General features: G+C 31.7%; 1 protein-coding gene across 2 annotated transcripts in view; it reads left to right on the forward strand.

Annotated features, from left to right (window-relative positions):
• Positions 1 to 12573, forward strand: part of ROCK1 (Rho associated coiled-coil containing protein kinase 1) — a 128339-nt gene extending 115766 nt beyond the window's left edge. For both annotated transcript variants that reach the window (XM_039844936.1, XM_039844937.1), the window contains exons 28-33: positions 4743 to 4813; positions 5012 to 5100; positions 8030 to 8108; positions 8267 to 8528; positions 9520 to 9727; positions 10889 to 12573. In XM_039844936.1, the coding sequence (XP_039700870.1) occupies positions 4743 to 4813; positions 5012 to 5100; positions 8030 to 8108; positions 8267 to 8528; positions 9520 to 9727; positions 10889 to 10892 (713 nt within the window). In that variant the 3' untranslated portion in view covers positions 10893 to 12573. The remainder of the gene's footprint in view (positions 1 to 4742; positions 4814 to 5011; positions 5101 to 8029; positions 8109 to 8266; positions 8529 to 9519; positions 9728 to 10888) is intronic.
• The last annotated feature ends 8050 nt before the right edge of the window (positions 12574 to 20623 follow it).

Below are 20623 nucleotides of genomic sequence, written 5' to 3' on the forward strand. Positions count from 1 at the left end.
TGAAAAACTTATAGGTGTATATTCTTATCAGAGGATCACTTTGGATTTAATAGGAATCTCTAGATTCAACTGTTGTTTGAACATCTTTCTAAAGTTAGACTTATTCATCAGTAAGAGTATGCCTTTTAGGGGTGTTTGGCTACTTTTTTTCAATTGTTGAACTGAAATTATAGTTTAAACTCCGTCCTCATTTACCCTAAGGTATTTCTACAGTTGTTTAGTAAAGGAATTCTTATCGTGTATTATTATGTGTGCCTTGGTTTTCCTTATATTAGGTAAACATTTCAGAGACTAATCTGTTTTTGGTGAATGCTCTTTAGAAGATTTGAATTAAAAGATTAATTTGGGGGACTTCTAAAAGGAAGAAAGTGATGAGTTTTATCATCCATCCTGGCATATTTAAGAAGGCTAAACCCAAAGGATCTTCAGATAGTTTGATTAGCAGGCTTAGGTTAGGAATCCACTTAGATATCAGAATCCTGATCTAATAAATCCAGCTCTGAGTCAGCAAAGAGATTTTTTAATGTTTCTACTGGCTCTATTCTGAGTATGTTACTTAAAATAGCTATGTATGTTCAGAGATTTTGTTTTTAAAGTTTTCAAAGTCCAAACCAAGTGAGGGAAAAAATAAAAAGTACTGGTAGCCATTTTCCATTGCTATAAAAGGAAACCAGTTAAGGTATCTCTCTATTACTATGTTCTCAGTCTTAAAACTTATAAAGATCTCTACAGTGTTGTAGATTGATTTTCATATTGGAGGTAGAAATTAATAAATAACTTTATCAATGTTACTTTACTTCTCTGTGTGTCAGATATTTTGCTAGTAAATCGAAAATCTGTATTAAACCCACCATTTTACTAGATGCTTAAAAATGATCCCCTGAAAATAAAGTTTAAAGTTTTCAGTCATATCTAGAAAGAATTATTAAAGAATTATTTTTTTTTAATTTATTCTTAATATGAGAGCATTACATACCATTCAGGTGTCTGAAAGATTTTTCAGAGGCAATGACTAATGATTAATTTTACTTTTAGAGTTAATTTAAAAAATTAATTTTAGAAAATTTGTAAATGAATTTAAACTACAGACTAAAAAGGGGAGGACTTTAAATAGAACGTATTTACTAAACAGTTAAAGGCCTTTTGAAATCTGGATCATATTTTTAGTTCAGTGAGGTGGGCTTTTTTAAGTGGTTGGGTAGATGAACTGATAATATGACTTTCATTATTTCTCTTAGATTTTGTCATTTAATATAACGATTCTCATTTAATTATCTTATAGATCTAGAGCTCGGTGGGTATCTTGTCATTAACTAGATAAATCTCTTCTCTAAGTTTCCCACCCTGAAAAGCTTAGAAAAAATGTACCTCCTTCTCTGACTTAAAACTATTTGAAGTTCTTAAAATCACTTTCATTCTTTTAATTCTTTTGTGTCTTTAATTTTCCTTTTGATTTTGTGGCAGATTATGGCCTATTACACTGTGTAAATACAAAGATTACCCTTAAGGTTAAGGTTTACCTATTGTCTTAACAGACAAAAAGATTAATGTATAATGTAACTGTTTCGCCTTCCTTGTTCTCTCTCTTTCCTTCTTTTGTAACTAGTGACCTAAGAATGTAAAAGTGAATGAAGCATTAGGAAAAATACTTGGTATCATCAGTTCTTTAATGTTCATTATCTCTTATAGATTATCTACATCATTCTCTTTCCATCCAGCCTGATCTCAGGGTTTACAATTTAAACCTTTAAATAGATTTCTTGATGTGTTTCCAAGTATTTGAGTATGTAAATGTTTCTGACTTTGCCCAAATCTAATCAGTGATTTAGAAGTAATTCTTAAGGATTGATTGATTTTATTTTCTTTTTTTCTATCACTTCTGAATATAATTAAAATATTTTGGACTGGGTTCTCTAGCTCTGTTTCTTAAGCAATATGTAGTTTATCCAGGTATACTTTGGTAGTCTTCCAAGGTTAGCTTTGTTTAAATTAGCTGTATCAAATATTGATTTATGTATAGCTTGTCTCTTATTTGGGTAAAAGAGTCAAGTGCTAATATTACAGTAATACACATCTAATTCTTTTGTAATTTAAAATTGCTCCACAAATTTAGAAAGCATGGAGCCAAGTTGTTTTTGTACTTCTATAGTATATTATTGATGATAATCTAAACTTAGAAGTCCTTAACATTTCTTATACTTATCTGGGGAAACTGATTTCTGTGTTTGTGATGTAAAAGGAGGAATTTATTGCATTATACTTTTAGATTGCCACTTAGGTCACAAGTGGTCATGATTTTAAAGGAGGTGTGTGTGTGTGTGTGTGTGTGTGTGTGTGTGTGTGTGTGTGTGTGTGACTGGTAAGTTAACACATCTAAGACAAGGTGAAGCGAACAGAGAAGCTAGTATGTATTTTTTATTTGTTATAGCTGAGCTTAGTTCAGCTGTTTCTCTGAAGAGAATTTACCAAGAAGGAAAAATGAAAGTTCTCTCCTATAACATTGTTTTAAATTGGCAAAAAGCGTATATCCTCAACACCTTTTTTTGAGTTGCAAATTTCTTAATTTAAATTATAGCAAATATAAAATTGGGCTTATTTGATTCATAAAATGCCTTCGATATATAAAATTTCCGCAGGAATACTGACATGAGAGATGAAGTCACAACATACAAGAATTCATTGAAAATATATTAAAGATAACACTGGCAGATGAATCCAAATTTAAAACCAGAAAGCATAAATATTTTTGGCATTTATTCTCATAGAGAAATAACACAGAGGGAAGGGGTATTTTGCCATATGCAATTTTGTATAAATGTCAAGATTTCAATGGCTTTCACATCTTTTATTTTCAGTGAGGAATAAACTGGTATTAAAAAGACTTAGGAGTAGGAGATGCAATTTTTGGCATGCTACAGGGATTTTCCTGGCAATAACTTCTTTGCTTTTGTAAGCGAATATTTGTGAATTTTAATTTAATATAAAATTGCCCTTTGGCTCTTAAATTATAACCATTATTTACAAAGGATGATTTTAATCGGCTGATTCCAAAAAAAAGCAAAATTGCAAAATAATCAACAAATATTTATCCAGGTACCTTCTCTGCATGTCAGATGCTGTGGTATGTATCAAAAAATGTTAGGATATGGTCCCTACACTCTCAAAACTTACCAAGGAACTACCTAAGGAAAGAAAATAATTATTGATAAACTAAATAACAGCAACTAAGTAAAAAGCTAGAAAAGGGTGATCATTTTGAGCTGAAGTTTCTCATTATTTCTTTCACTTTAACAACTGCAATTTAGATTAAAGAGAATAAAAGTAAAGGACATTAAGTACATAGAAGTTGGAACGAGAAGAACATGACTCCTGATTCAGTTAACTGCAAAGCTTGTTAAAGGACAGAACAGCATTGTGCTCTAGAAACATGAACTCAGAAATTAGACTGCCTGGGCTTTGACACTTACTGATAGAGTACCCTTAGGCAAATCAGGGTCCCTTGCTAAGCCTCAGTCTCTTCATTTGTGAATGGAGGATGATAGAAGAACCTATCCTACCTTATATTCTTAAGAATATAATGTCCTATATTCATGGGATTATATATAGTTTATATGTGAGATATTACTTGTAAAGCACTTAGCAGATAATAAATATTCAGTAAATGTTATCCATTGTTGTTACTTTTACTGTAAGACTGAGCTGCTTTACAGCTTTTAAGTTATGTGGAGAAGGGCAATATATATTCTAATCATCTGTCATGTTATAGCATTGTACAATAGAAAAGTTGGTTACTCTTCTATTCTTTTGTGTTTCAAATATAAAATAGATATAAATGTTCTCTAACCTGATATAAAATAACCAATTTCTAATGGAATCATCTTTTCCCTTGAATATTTTCAATAAATATTAATTATATTAAACAGTAGTAATAATTACTATAAAATGCCTTTATCAAATTAATCAAGGAATTTCTGATGTGTACAAACTGGCTAAAATATTAACAGCTGACCAGCTGAATTCTGTGTTCTTTTACTGTTTATTAAATTCTGGTACCACAAAGTTAAAAAGCTTTATACCTCTTTAGTTTGATAAGAATTGTAATTGGACTTAACGCTAGAATTAAATATCCCACCAAGTAAATTGGGACAGTTTTATTGAAATTGTTATGGATGTTTTACCAAAAAGTTTATCAGAATATTGTACTGAGAAAACAAATAAAATGCTTGTCTCTTATTCTTTATATCTAGTTGATTCTGCCTGCATTCCTTATTTATTTATCTTCTATTCTTCTGTGAGTAATAGGACACTTCTGTTCTTCTGCTTGCTCTTGTGTAAATCATGGCTCTGATTTGTTCCACTTGCTGCATAATTTTTTTTTTGCTAAGTATTTTTTATATGAATGTTAAATGATATTTAAAGTCTTCTGTACCATATTCCATTTTAGCTGCAGTCCATTCCAGTCTTGCCTGACTCTTAAGGATATTATTGTTACTTCATACTTTTATAATTGAATACTAAATGTTAATTTTATGGGAAAGTGGCTTGGATTTTTTTTCTGCAAAATTTGTATGGCCATTAAAGTTGATTTGTGTGATTCAAAGCATGGAAGAACAAATTATGGCACTTATTCATTTAGCTGTGTTCCAAATGCCTGTCGCTGGCTGCATGCTTCAGACAACTTGTAATAGCTTTTTCTTTTGTTACAATTTAAGACTGAATACTATATGTTATTTTTCTCCTAGAGTCAAGAATTGAAGGTTGGCTTTCAATACCAAATAGAGGAAATATCAAACGATATGGCTGGAAGAAACAGGTACCCTATGTCTCTCTTTTTTTAGTTGATATTTTGTTATATATTTACTTTTAAAGCTTAGAACTTGTATTAACTGTTCTATTAGTATCAATTTTAGATTAATGCAGTATAATCTAGATATAAATGGCAAATATGCTTATACTTTAAATCAAGTTACTATTGCTCTTACACCTCTTCCCCCTTTTTTTCTCATTTCAGTATGTTGTGGTAAGCAGCAAAAAAATTTTATTTTATAACGATGAACAAGATAAGGAGCAATCCAATCCATCTATGGTATTGGACATAGAGTAAGTTGCCTTTGATTGAATTTTAAGTCAGTTGAGTGTTAACTTATAATAATTATTTTTAGACTCAATTCAGTTTATATTTTATTTAAACAATGTTATCTACTTTTCTCTTTCTCTTAAATTTAAATAACTATATTAAATCTTACTTTAGCAAAGTGTGAGAGGAAAATTTTTCCATACTCGATTCATGAATTCTAAAGACAAATTTTTTATTACAAGTATTTATTGGTTTTAAGTTCAGAGATCATCTCATATGTATTTGATTATGTGGTCATTTTAAAAAAAGAAATATAAATGTCTCTTTTTTTTAATAGGTCAGGTTTTTTTCCTTTGTAGTCATTCTAAAACCATTTCTTTATTATATTAATATTTTTTATTTTTCAATTATAGTTCACATACAATATTATATTAGTTTCAGGTATACAACATAGTGTTTAGACATTTATATAACTTACGAAGTGATCACCCTGATAAATACCATTTCTGAAGCACTGCTGCCTGTATGATCATAGGTGCTGTAGATTGTATAAAGATAATTAAGACAGTTTCGTATTTAAGGAGCTTACTGACTAGTAGTAGAAAAGATAAAACGTATGTAACAAAATATAAATTCAAAGTGAAGTGTAGTGGATGCTATTCAAGAGAAATACAAACTTAAAATGAAGTATTGCCATTGCTTCAAAATTAATTGTAGAGCCAGTTATGGTTAGAATGTAAAAAGAATTGAGCAAGTGCCAGAGAGTTCTGATATATTTTTTTAAATTTTTAAAAAGCATTTGTGAAAATTTAAGTGATCACTTAAGTATAATAATACATAAACACTAATATGAGAGACATCATCTTTCAACTAAGTTAAATACTTAGATTGATAGATTGTTGTTATTTTACCTTTTTATCGAGGTATTACAATTTTCATACAATAAAATGAATACATCTTAAGTGTTCTGTTCAGTGACTTTTGACAATTCTAAACACCCATGTAATCACTACCCAAGACAAGATAAAACAAAATTTTTCCCATCACCCTAGAAAGCTCACTTTTGCCCTTTCTCATAAAAAGAAAATCTGATTTCTGTCACTGAGATTAGTTTTGCCTAATGTAGAACTTTATGTAAAGGAATTACACAGTGTGCCTGGCTGCTTTGACTTAACATCGTGTTTTGCTATGTGTATCAGTTGTCCGTGTTTTTTGTTTTTGTTGTTTTGTTTTTTTGCTGAGTAATATTCCATTGAATAAATATATTTCAGTTTGTTCCTCTGTACTTCTGTTAAACATTTAAGCTGTTTTCAGTTTGGGGCTATTAAAAATAACACTATGAACATTCCTTTTGTTGACTTAAGTTTTTATTTCTCATAGCTAAATATCTAGGAGTGGAATCCTGGGTCATAGAGTAAATCTGTGTTTAATCTTTAAAAAATCTACTAAATAGTTTTCAAAATGGTTATACTATATTATACTCACCAGTAATATGAGTTTCAGTTGTTCCACATCCTCACCAACATTTGGTGTTATGAGTTTCTGATTTTTGCTTTTCTACTGGATATGAAATGCTTGCTATCTCATTGTTTTAGTTTGTATTTTCCTCAGGACTAATGATGCCAAGAATCTTTTCATGTGTTTATTGGCCACTTGTATATCTTCTCTTAAGTGTCTCCAAGTCTCGCCCATTTTTTAGTTGGATTGCTTACCTTTTTAAGACTGATTTGTAAAAGTTTTGTATATATTCTGGATACAAATCTGATGTCAGAAATATGTAGTGCAAATATTTCCCAATCTGTGGCTTGCCTATTCATTTTCTTTATGAGATCTTTTAACAGACTGGTTTATCAATTTTTTAAAAAGAACTGCTGCCTTTTGTAGTCTAAGAAACTTTTGCCTACCCAAATATTGTTAAAAGTGTTCTCTTTTCTTTTAGGAACCTTTTTATTTTAGGTTTTATAATTAAATTATGATTGATCTCAAATTTACTTTCGTGTTTGGTAAAAGGTAGCTTCGGAAGTTAGTTTTTTCTTTCCATGTGAATATCTGGTTGTTCCAAGGCTATATCCGTTTTTATATATTGACCTTTAATCCTGTAATCTTGTTTCTTCACTTACCAGTTTTATAGGTTTTTTTTGTGTGTGGATTACACAGGGATTTTCTAGGTATACAATCATGTAATCTCTAAATAATAATAGCTTTATTCTTTCTTTTCAAGCTGTATGCCCTTATCACATTAATAGATTCATATGATTGTCACTAAAGTCAGAATATAGAACAGTCCCATCACAGGGCTCTCTTTTTTATAACTGCAGGAAGCACCTTTTCTCTACCTCTCCCTAATTCTTGTCAACCACTAATCTGTTCTCCATCTCTATAATTTTTTCTTTGCAAGGATATTATATAAATAGAATCAAATACTGTGTAAACTTTGGGATTGACTTTTTTCACTCAGTGTAATTTCTCTGATTTCCATCCAAGATGTAGTTTGTTTCTTTTCATTGTCGAGTAGTATTCCATGGTGTGGATGTATCACAGTTTGTTTAACCATTCATTTGAGTTGTTTCCAGTTTGGGGCTATTATAAATGAAGCTTCTGTGAATATTCATGTACAGGTTTTCACATAGATATAAATTTTTATTTCTCTGAAGTAAAGACCTAGGAATATAATTGCTGGGTTATTTGGTAAGCGTATGTTTAGTTTTCCAGAGTGGCTCTGCAATTTTACATTTTTACTACAGTTGTATAGGTGATCTAGTTTCTCTTCATCCTCACCTGCATTTGATTTATTAGTATTTTTATTTTTTATTTTCTAATGGGTGTATAGTGATACTTACTATGATTTTAATTTACATTTCTCTAATGACCAATTTATCTTCAAAGAAATGTCTGTTTGTCTTTTACTGTAAATGAGTTTTTATGATAGCCTATATCATATTTTCATTTTAGTAAATTGTTTCATGTTCGACCTGTAACCCAAGGAGATGTATACAGAGCTGAAACTGAAGAAATTCCTAAAATATTCCAGGTAAAAATCTAAAATTATAATTTCAGAAGCTCTTTTACCGAAGTACTAAGTATATTTTGTGAAATAAATATATATACACCAATGCTTTTATACATTCGAAATTTGTATGTGCAGATACAAATCTTTATTATCTTCTTCTTTACTATTCCTAAATGTAGATACTATATGCAAATGAAGGTGAAAGTAGAAAAGATGTAGAGATGGAACCAGTACAACAAGCTGAAAAAACGAATTTTCAAAATCACAAAGGCCATGAGTTCATTCCTACACTCTACCACTTTCCCGCCAACTGTGAGGCCTGTGCCAAACCTCTCTGGCATGTTTTTAAGCCACCTCCTGCCTTAGAATGTCGAAGATGCCATGTTAAGTGCCACAGAGATCACTTAGATAAGAAAGAGGACTTAATTTCCCCATGTAAAGGTAAGATATGAAAATTTTACAACTTACAACAAATTAGAGAATTAAATAACAATAACTTTTTCAAGTGTAGCATTTTCTATACTGAGCTGAAAAGAGGTTAGAGGAAATAACATTTGACATTGGTAGAACAACATACAGCTATCATTTTATATTTACGGCTTTAGCTTCGAACATAATCCTTTTTTTTTTTAACAGTAAAGCAAATATATATTTACACTGTTCACCACCCATAGTTAGACTTTTTTTCATCATGACATATTTGACTCCTCCTGCCCCTCTCCCCTACCCTCTGGTAACTGCTAGTCTATAGTCCATGTCCATGAGTCTCTGTTTGTTTGTCCTGTGCATTTGTTGCTTTTAGGTTTATATCCCACATATAAGTGATATCATGTGATTTTCAACTTTTTCTGTCTGGCTTATTTCGCTTAGCATGATTATCTCGAGGTCCATCCATGTTGTCACAAATGGCAGTAATGCTTTTAAAGAGAATCACCCCCTTGTAAAAAAAAATAAAATAAAAAATGTACCACTGAGAAAGTATTCTAAGTTGGAGAGAAGAGCTATAGATAAGTTCCACTATATTCTCCCTTAAGTTTTTACCTCTAGCTTGTTTTCCTTTTATCTGTTTTTCACTGCCTCAACCAGCATGCTGTATCGTAGACAAAATGTCTTCTAGTTTAGCAAAGGTAGCTTGAGGGAAATAATAAAGGCTATAGCTATTTTAAGGTAAGAAATCTGTGTTCTAAAAATATAGTTCTTTGTTTCACTTCTACATTTTTTGTAGTACTTTATTTTTCTTATTAGTTTACGACTAATGTTTTCTTTTTAAATTTTCAGCCTTAGTTAAATTTAGAAGGGATAAAGTCTAAGCTTAATTAAGCATAGTAAATCTTTTAAAATTTTAAGAACTTATAAAAATATGCATTTAATAGATCTTTTTTAGATGTATTTTAGATGTATGACTTTAATTGTACTTTTTTTCTTAATATAGTAAGTTATGATGTAACATCAGCAAGAGATATGCTGTTGTTAGCATGTTCTCAGGATGAACAAAAAAAATGGGTAACTCATTTAGTAAAGAAGATACCTAAAAATCCACCATCTGGTTTTGTTCGTGCATCCCCTCGAACACTTTCTACAAGATCCACTGCAAATCAGTCTTTCCGGAAAGTGGTCAAAAATACATCTGGAAAAACTAGGTAAGTATTGAAATGTTAACCTTTTTAACAATGTGCAAGTGATTAAATAACACCTATTAAAATGTGAAATTTGATTATTTCTTTCCCTGTAGAGGGCATCATTTGTAACTAAGCATTTATGTATGACTTGAAATGACTTTACAAATTAGTTTAACTGATTCCTGTTAAAATTTAATATTTATAAATATATTTATTTAGGTCCATGTCATATTTTGTCATTGGTTGATATACATGGCACATATTTAGCTCTTAATGTTTAAAAAAAAATGCAGTTTACCTGTTTTTAAATGTAAATAATTGATATAAAACTTTGTTCATCTTTTATTTTTAATTATGTTGGCATAGTTCTTTTTTTAATCAAAATTATTTGGTGTTATCAGTGACTATGGTATTACAAATAAACTTCCCAGTTAAGTATTCTTTTTTGGAAGGGGTTAACTGATGTTGATGTAATTTTTTCAAAAATATTTATATGCTATAAAAAAAAACAATTATAGGACATAATTAAACCCTTTCTAAAAGAGAGGTTATGATATCTCATTAAGTTCTCATTTTGACATGAATAAACGAGGCTCAAAGGAATTAAACAACTTGCACAAGATCACACAGCTAATTAGTGGCATAGTCAGGATTAGAACGCATTTTCATCTGTGTGTTTTCTCCTGTGCCAAAAAACAACTTTCCCTAGAGTGTAATCAGTGAATCTAGAAGCTAAGACCTATTACTTATTTGCGTCTCTGCTAATGTCACCCAAGTCTTCAAGCACGCTTAAAACTTTAATTCATCCCATTTCTTGTCAATAACGAAGTCTAATTCTTGGAAGACTCATACCCATTTTTCTTTCTGTATTCTTCAGCAGCCATACTACCCCACTGTATTATTGCCTAACTTATGACTTTTTTCTGTAGAATCTTATATCAATACCTTCCTATATAGGATAAAGGCTGTATCTAAAATTATTTAAAATTGGATTATTATAGCTCTGTAAAAAAATATATAGTCGAAGTAGAGTGAAGATAAAAGGAGATAATAATAAATGTATTTTTCCATTTTCTTATTTCTTTTGTGTTAATTATTAGATAAAAAGGTAATGTAATTTACCTTTCCCGCCACCTGAGTGCATTTCTTAAATTATAGTTTCTTTTTTTTCCCCTTCAACAGTTAACCATGTGACCTAGCACCTTGTGGAATCGTGTGGGATGCTACCTGATAAAGCAGGCTTCTTTAACCATGCAGAGGAGACAGGCTGTTCCTTTGACACGATATCACAGGCTTCAGGGTTAAGATTGCTGTTATTCTGTCTTTGCTTTGGCACAAAAGCACACCAAGGGATTTTTTTTGTTTTTTTGTTTTTTGTTTTTTGTTTTTTTATTGCGGGTTTGCCTACAGGTAGATTAGATTAATTATTACTGTGTAATGCAAGTACAATTGGGGGAAAGCTTAGCTAGATATGTATTTTTTAAAAAGGTGCTGCCTTTTTGAATTTCTAAGAAAATGCCTGTCAATCATGATAGAACACAGTTTCCTCATGTGAGTGAGAGGAAGGGACTTTCACTTTGAAGTGGAATGGCCATCACTATCAAGATCAGCTCATGGAAGGAGTAAAGAAGATATCTCAAAATGAGACAACTGAATTTTTTTTAATGACTTCAGTTTTTATGCTCTTGCAAGACTATACAAAACTATTTTAAGAAAGCAATGACATCACTTGACTTCAGTGCCCTCACTGTAGAATTTAAAAGCCTTACTGTTTGATTGCCCGTGGTGGACTTGATGGAGAATAAATTCTTACATTATGCTTTACAAAATACTGTATGTGTTTCAGCAAGTTTGTAGATTGGGGAATGGGAGAAGGCAAAAAAAAAAAATTTTTCATTTAATCTATGCATTTTTGCCAAGCCATATTGAGTTATTTACTACTAGAGACATTAGGAACTAACTGTACAAAAGAACCAAGTTTGAAAGCATTTTGTGGGGTACATCATTTCTGTAATTGTATAATGTATTTCTCTGTGGTTTTAAGTGATAAAGACATTAAGTTAACAAACATATAAGAAATGTATGCACTGTTTGAAATGTAAATTATTCTTAGAACACTTCAATGGACATTGCATTGAGCTTTTAGTGCCTTAATTTGAGAGAATTATTTTACTGCCATGATTAAATATAGAAGTTTCAAAAAAACATATTTTCAAAAAATTATGTGTGTCAGTGGGTTTTTCATTGATAATTGGTTTAATTTTAAATATTTAGAAGTTTATTGGACTTCCATAAATTGAATACAGTCTTTGCATCAAACTGTCTGCTAAAATAATGAATGACTTTATAAAACTGCAAAACATGTAAAAGATTATACCAATATAAAAGAAAATTATGGCAATACATCTGTGATGTTTTCCAGTTAACATAGGAATTACCAGATAAATACTGTTAAACTCTTGTCTAATAACAAGAGTTGATTCATATAGGCAATATGATTTATTGTTTATTTTTTTAACCAAATACCTCCTCAGTAATTTATAATGGCTTTGCAGTAATGTGTATCAAATAAAAAGCACTGGAAAACTGATTCGTCTCTAGGATGATATGCATGTTTCAAGTGGTATTGAAAGCCGCACTGATGGATATGTAATAATAAACATATCTGTTACTAATATGCTAATGACTTTGTGCTCATTTAATGAGAAATAAAAGTAATTTATGGATGGATATGTTTAATTATGACTGCTATGGTGTTTTCTCATGGCTGAAATGAATAGAAACCGTGCTATAAATTAGTTTCTGATTCTGTACAAATGTTTGTTAAATTCCATGATTAGATTAAAGTGAATTTTTAAAAGATAAAACCTGGTTTGGACTTTAAAAGAAGAATGGATACTGTTGAAAAGTTGACTGATGTCTATTGGGAAACAATTTTTCTCAGGCTTTGTGAGCAGAGGCTCTGACAGCCTTTCTTCCAGACTCTTTTCCAAGGAGATTTGTATAGTGAACAGCCTTTGGAGATTCTGTGTCTCCCTTGAGAGGAAGGAAGGTGTATCTACTGTCCAGTATAATGAAGATAATACTCTCGGCCAGGGCAAAAGTTGGGTAGGTTTACTTGAACTCTTAAAAGATTCAGGTACCCTAAACTTTGAGGTTCATCAGTTATGATGCAGACCCACTGTATGCTCAGGTGTCCACCTGGGCCACTCTCCATTGCCCCAGTGGGACTTGGGGCGCAAGGGGAACTGACAAGAACACAAAGCTCATGCTGCTTGCTATATATACTGTTAGTGTAAAGTCATTTAGGTCTGATCCAGGAGTCTTGTCTTTTTCCAGGATCCAAAACTGCAACAGGCTAACCTGTAGCTTGCAAGTAGAATAAAATCTCAAACTCTTCACTCTTCTTGGCAATGTCCTTAACCTCTTCTCAGAATCGTCACCATTACCTAATGTATTAATGTATTAAGGTCTAATAAACTGCAGGGAACAGTTAATTCTTGTTAGTTTAAGCAAAAAAGGACTATTTCTTAAGCAAAATATTAACCTGAGCATAGAATGGTTGAGAACTGACAGATCTTTGAGATATGATTCCAGATGCCACACTGCAGAGCCAGGTCAACCAAGGAGCTGCTTCTCTTCTAAGTTCAGGAAACCACTCAATCTCAAAGTATACCAATATGGTGTGAGGATCACTTAAGGGAGCCACATGACTGCTGGTTCTCTACAATATTTTTCCATACCCACTATAGTTTACAGCAAGTTAGATGCTTTGTACCAACAGTCCACAACCTTTTTGGCACCAGAGACCAGTGCTCCTATGAGAATCTAATGCCTGATGATCTGAAGTGGAGCTGAGGCAGAGATGCTAGCACTGGGAAACGGCTGCAAATACAGATGAAGCTTCGCTTGCTTAATTGCTGCTCACCTGCCATGCGGGACAATTCTTAACAGGCCACAGACTAGTACCAGTCCATGGCCCAGGGATTGGGGACCCCTACTTTACCATTCTTGCCATCTGTAAACCTTGTGTGTGGACACTGAAATCTCTTATCACTGCCTCAGAAAAATCACTTTCATGATTCTGCTTGCAAGCATTAGTATAGTCTTCATCATTTCTGCCTTCTATGGCTGAAACTAAATCACGTCCAGAGCTCTAGCTGCAAGGAAGTCTGAAAATTGTAGCTCTTAGCTTTCTATTCACTTTACTACAGGAAAACTAAGAATGTGAAATGGTGATTCAGCATGATTCAACATCAAGCCTGCCCACCCACCACACCTGCAAGCTTGAGCTGAGACCAGGGACTCTGGTCTAGAAAGAAAACAGCCACTGTCATATTCACAGACTCAAAACAACTGTGAATCGGTTGTCATTAATTGGGGCTTCAGCTTAAAACAAAATAACTTGTCCACTCTTCATTTAAAGTAAAAAAAAAAAGTGAAAGGATTTAAACATGACCATCAAATTCTACTTGATAAAATATGTTCTCATTTTCTTTTCATATCACTAGAAATTTTATAATAACAAATTTAATAATCACATAGATCAGTTTGTTGGTTTTTACTGGGTTGCTAGTTTGAGTTTCCAGTTTTTATTTTTCACTTTCTAACACTTCCACAATTCTTTCAGAAAGAAGACACAACAGCAGGCTTACCTTGGTGTTGTGGGTTTAGTTCCAGACCACCACAATAAAGCAAATCATTAATTTTTTTGGTTTCTCAGAGCATGTAAAAGTTATGTTTATACTATACTGTAGTCGATTAAGTGTACAGTAGTGTTATGTCTAAAACTGTACATACTTTAATTTAAAAATGTTATTGCTAAAAAATGTTAACCATCACCAGAGCCTTTAACAAGTCATAATTATTTTGCTGGTAGAGAGTCTTTCCTCAGTGTTGATGGCTGCTGACCAATCATGGTGGTTGCTGAAGGTTGGGGCCTGTGGCAATTTCTTAAAATAAGTCAATTGACTTCCTTTGACTAATGATTTTTCTATATCTTGTACTATTTGATAGCATTTTACTCACAGTAGAACTTCTTTCAAATTGGGATCACTCCTCTCAAACTCAGAAGCTACTTTATCAACTAAGTTTCATATTCTAAAGCCTTTGTTGTCATTTAAACAATCTTCTCAGCATCTTTACCAGAAGGAGATGCCATCACAAGAAACCACTTTCTTTGCTCATCCATAAAAAGCAACTCCAAGTTTTAGCATGAGATTACAGCAATTCAGTCACATCTTTAGGCTCCACTTCTAATGCTGTTTCTCCTGCTATTTCCATTACATCATCAATTACTTCTTCCACTGAAGACTTGACCCCCTCAAAGTCATTCATCGGGGTTGGAATCAACTTTGAAAATCCTGTTAATGTTGATATTTGACTTCTTCCCATGAATCACAGATGTTCTTAATGGCATCTAGAATGGTGAATCATTTTTAGATTTTCATTCTATTTTGCCCAGATCCATGGGAGGGATCACTATCTGGCAACTATAACCTTACAGACTTTCAAAATGTATTTCTTAAATCATAAGACTTGAAAGTTAAAATTACTCCTTGTTCCATGGGCTGCAGAATTGATGTTGTGTTAGCAGGCATGAAAACACTAATCTCGTATATCTCCATCAGAGCTCTTGTGTGAGCAGGTGAATTGTCAATGAGTAGTGATATTTTGAAATGAATCTTTCTGAACAATCATTCTCAAAGGTGAGCTTAAAATATTCAGTAAACTGTGCTCTAAACAGATGTGCCATCATCCAGGCTTTGTTCCATTTAGAGAGCACAGACAGATTTAGTATAATTCTTAAGGGCCCTAGGATTTTTGGAATGGTAAATGAGCATTGACTTCACCAGCTGTACTAGCCCCTAACAAGAGAGTCAGCCTCTTTTTTGAAACGTGGAAGCCTGGCGTTGACATTTCTCTAGGAAAGTCCTAGATGGCATCTTCTTCCAATATAAAGCTGTTTTGTCTACATTGAAATCTGATTAGCCACCATCTTAGCCATGTTTTCTGGATAACTTGGAGCTTCTACATCAGCACTTGCTGCTTCACCTTGCACTTTTATATTCTGAAGACTTCTTTCCTTAAACAGCATGAAATAACTCTCCTAGCTTTCAACTTTTCTTCGTAGCTTCCTCACCTCTCTCCGCCTTCAGGGAATTGAAAAGAGCTGGGCCTTTGCTCTGAATTAGACATTGGCTTAAGAGAATGTTGTGGCTGGTTTGATCTATCCAGACTGCTAAAATTTTATATCAGCAATGAGGCTGTTCCACTTATCATTTGTGTGTACTCTGGAGTAGCACTTTTCTTTTCCTTCAAGAACTTTTCCTTTGCATTCACAACTTGGCTAACTGGTGCAAGAGACCTACCTTTTGGCCTGTCTCAGCTTTCAATATGTCTTTCTCATTAAACTTAACCATTTCTAGCTTTTGATTTAAAGTAAGAGATGTGCAACTCTCTTTCACTTGAACACTTAGAGGCCATTGTAAGGTTCCCGATTGGCCTAATTTCAATGTTTTTGTGTCTCAGGGAATAGGCCCAAGGACAGGAAGACAACCAAGTTGGTGGAGTAGTTAACAAGACAACCAGTTGGTGGAGTAGTTAACACATTTTTCGATTAAGTTCGCCATCTTTTATGGGTGCGATTTGTGGCACCCTGAAACCATCATAATAGTAACATCAAAGGTCACTGGCACAGATCACCATACAAATATAATAATAATGAAAAAGTTTGAAATATTGTGAGAATTACCAAAACGTGACACACAGACACAAGTGAACAAATGCTATTGGAAAAATGGTGCCTATAGACTTGCTCAACTCTGGGTTGTCACACACCTTTAATTTGTGAAAATCAGAATATTTGCGAAGCACAGTATAATGAAGTGTGCCTGTACTAGCAGCTATTAGGAAGAATAATTAAAGACAATATTTTAAAATTAGTCAATTGTGAATGTCATATTTTATGTCTACTAAACTTTTTTTACTCTATGGTATCATTTAATGAACAAAAATTGTTAATTTTAGTTAAGTAGAATTGATATTTTCCTTTATAGTTAATACTTTTGTGTTCTGTTTAAGAAATCTGCCTATTCATCAGGAATATTCTCCTGTGTTCGTTTCTTGAAGATAATTCTATGTTGGTTTCATGAAGATTTATTGTTTTAACCTTCACATTTAGTTTTACATATAAAATTTATCCGTATGTGCGAAGAGGAGTCAAGGGCTTTTTTTCTCCATAGAAGTATCTAATTGGCCCTGCAGGATTTATCTAAAAACTATGCTTCCTGAATTATAAATCAAGTAACCAATCTACTTTATTCTTGCAAATATCACACTGTTTTAATTACTGTAGCTTTATAATAGGATTTTATATCTGTAGTGTAAGTCCTCCAACTTTATAGTTCTTCCAGATTGACTTGGCTATTCCTGGCTTTTTGCATTCCTACATACATTTTCAAAACATATTAATTTTCACCAAAAAAAAGAAAAAAAAACCTAGGATTTTAATTAGGATTGCATTCAACCTGTAGATAAACTTGGGGAGTATTAACATCTTTACAATTTTGTTTTACAGTCTGAGTACAATAAGCCACTGCACAGAAATAAAACTGACATTTGCAAATGTCATAATTGTGTACGTAAGTCTAAAAGAATAAAGTGTTGGAATTAAGTGAATTTTCAAAGGCCACTGAATACAAAATCAATATACAGAAACAAGATACTGTTCTGTATATCAGTAACAATTGGAAAGTGAAATTTTTTAATTATACCATTTACAATAAAGCAAACAAAATCCACTAAAAGATGTTTAAGACATCCACTAAGAAAATTATAAAACATTCAGAAAAATTAAAGAAGACCTAATTAAGTGTAAGTAATTCTTTAAAGTAGAGCCTTTTCACACAAAATTACTAAAGTGGTCTTATTCTGAGGATTATTAGACTTTTTAATCCACACTCGTAAATGTTAATCACAATTCTTTATACTTTTTACTGCACAAATCAGTTACTAGTTGAATAATACGTGTGCATAAAACTGGACTCAGTGCTTTAGGTATATTTTATCCCAACTCTTTTATGCTTTTACTGTTTTTCTTTTTTGAGCAAAATCCGTGCTCATCGCAATAAATTAAATAATTGCAAAGTGCATATGATAAGCGAAGTCTGCCCTTCTTAACCTCCTCTACCACCCCACCAATTCCTTAATAACCATGTTAACAGTTTAGTGTGTGCTAATGGATTATCTTTAAAGTATGTAACTTGGATTTTTATGAGGATGAGGAAAGACTAATATTAAATCTACTTCATACAAAGAAAGCCTGAAGTACAAAGAGATGAATTATCTCCTCTGTTTTGTCAAATGTTAATGAATTGTCATATGAGAACTAAAATATGACATTTTTCCTGAGCTATCTTGTTTCCCATAAAGTATTGAGATATTGGAGATGTAAGGGGGAAAAAAAATGAAAATGTTTAGAAATAGATCGTATAATTCAAAATTCTTGAATATTTATATGTTGTTTAATCCTATACATATGGTGCCTTGTAGGTTTACAAAAGGTACTATATAGGATAATTTGGCCATTAAATTGAGTACAATGGTTCATTTGCCTGCATCACTATCAGTGTGGATCTAACATTTACTTAGACTAATTGTTTGAGAGAGTCTACAATTTACGAATATAGCAAAAATGTAATATCAGTTCAACTGAGTGAAAGGAAATATTTTAGATCTTCTCCTTTGGCTGAATGGATACTTCTTAGATCTGCTGCTCATTACACCCAGTGAAGGTGTCATTGATTCTGTGTAAGTCCTGTTATATGTGCAACACATTTGCTAATTTTACTCAGAACCCATTCTCATTCAAAATATGTCAGTTAACCACAAGAAAGACCATTCGAGATTAGGGACAAAGAGGTCAAATGTATAACTACCAAAAGAAAAGAAAATTCAACTGTTTTTCCTCTACTGCAATCATTATTACCATGAGATACCTTAAGATCTTGAAAACATCAAAGAAATGTTTCAAAGTCAAAACATGACTTTGAGCTTTATAAAAAAAGTGTCTTATTTAATTCTCACTACAACTTTATGAAGTAGGTATTACCATCCCTAATTTATAAATGAGGAAACAAATTAAAAGTTTTGACCATCTATTCTCGGGCACACAGCTAGAAATCTCAATTTTCCATCTAGGATATGAAAGTTAACCTCTGGGGGAAATCAGTAATGAGTTAAATCCTGATTCTGCCCTTATCAGACTTAAGTATATTTCACATATTGTAGCCTATTATTTTGGAAGGAAGACTTTGATTTCACTGTCACATTATGAAAAAAAAATGCCTATTAGTTTTCTAAACTTTCTAGTAGGCCAAGATATAAAAGAACGTTTCATCAAATGCAAAGTAACACAAATACAATACCAGGTGTCTTTTTTTTACTGAATTGAAAACCTCTAGTTTATTGAATATACTTCATGAAGGAAATAGTAAATGAATTATGAGCCTTACAAGCCCTAGAGATCATTTCTCCTTTATGATATGTCATTTAAAAGAAACTATTTGTTAAAATTCATCTCTAGACATTGTTCAATTTCATACTAAGAAGCTAATATTTGCTTTTTCCATCAGATATACTTTATTCTGTCAACTACAGCTTACATCTATACTGCTATTTGAGGATTCCTAGGCCTGCCCATTATACTACATTGTTATTCTAATTGTCCATATAACTGTACTTCATTAAACACTGCTATCTAAAGGCTCATTTATTTTATTCATTACAATGATATTTTTTAATTCTGAAAAAAATAAAAATTCAAAATATATTTTATGCCTACCACAGAATTAGCAAGTGTTGTTTTTATATTTGCCTCAAATTGCTTTTACAAAAATAAAATATTAAAAACTTAATAAAAGCTCTCTTTGTACCTCCATATCATTTCTATTCTCTTCCCTTCCTGCCCAAAAAAATAACTTTCATTAATTTGATACGTTATTCTCATTCATATTCTAGCCCTTTACTGATTATGCATATACTCATATGTTCATATAAAGTTGTATATGGCTTTCTCATTTATATAAATGGCTTTATACTTTTCATGTGTAATATTCTGTAACTTGTTTATTTCATTATCATTGCTATTTATGGTATTTGTAATCTAAGTATTTACTTCATTACAAGAAATAGCATTAAAACTTTCTATAATAACAATTGTCTCCAAAATTTAAACATTTTGTTTATGTAAAGCTTAGACATCCATTGTAATTGGTTTTGTCAGCTTCACTATTTTTTATTTTTTAAGAATATATTTATGTAAAAATAGCATTGTCAAACACAAACTATACATTAAAATCTTTTATATTTTAATGGCATATCCATTCCAACCAGGCTTTCAATAAAGTGCATCTGATATCAGAAAAATTGGAACATTTTTATAATTATGTACTTATTGAGATTGTATTTCTCATTAGCTGACTTGTTTCATAAATTAGTCCATTAAATTAATCTGCACTTGTACCACAAATGCTCAGAAAGTTAAAATAGCATACTATCATATCAACAATTATTTTAATTACATAATTTTTATAAATTATTTACATAATAACTCATCTTTATGAAACTAATAAATTGACCTAGAAAAAAGCATAACAAGGAGCCATCAGACTCAGAAATAAGACTAGGATTCCTACTGTACAACATTATTCTGAAGATCCTAACAAATTCAACAAGAAAAATAAATATTATAAATATTGAAAGGAAGAAGTAAATCTGTCATTATTTGCTAATTATATGATTACTTCCCCAAAATATTCAAAATAACTGAAAAATTATAAGGACAAGACAACTTAGTAATGTTCAGCCTTCAAAATTGTTTTGTTAGACTCATGCTAAGTTTTTAAACTTTGTTTA

Source organism: Pteropus medius, unplaced genomic scaffold, assembly GCF_902729225.1.
Source record: "Pteropus medius unplaced genomic scaffold, Ma_sr-lr_union100, whole genome shotgun sequence".
NCBI lineage: Eukaryota > Metazoa > Chordata > Mammalia > Chiroptera > Pteropodidae > Pteropus > Pteropus medius.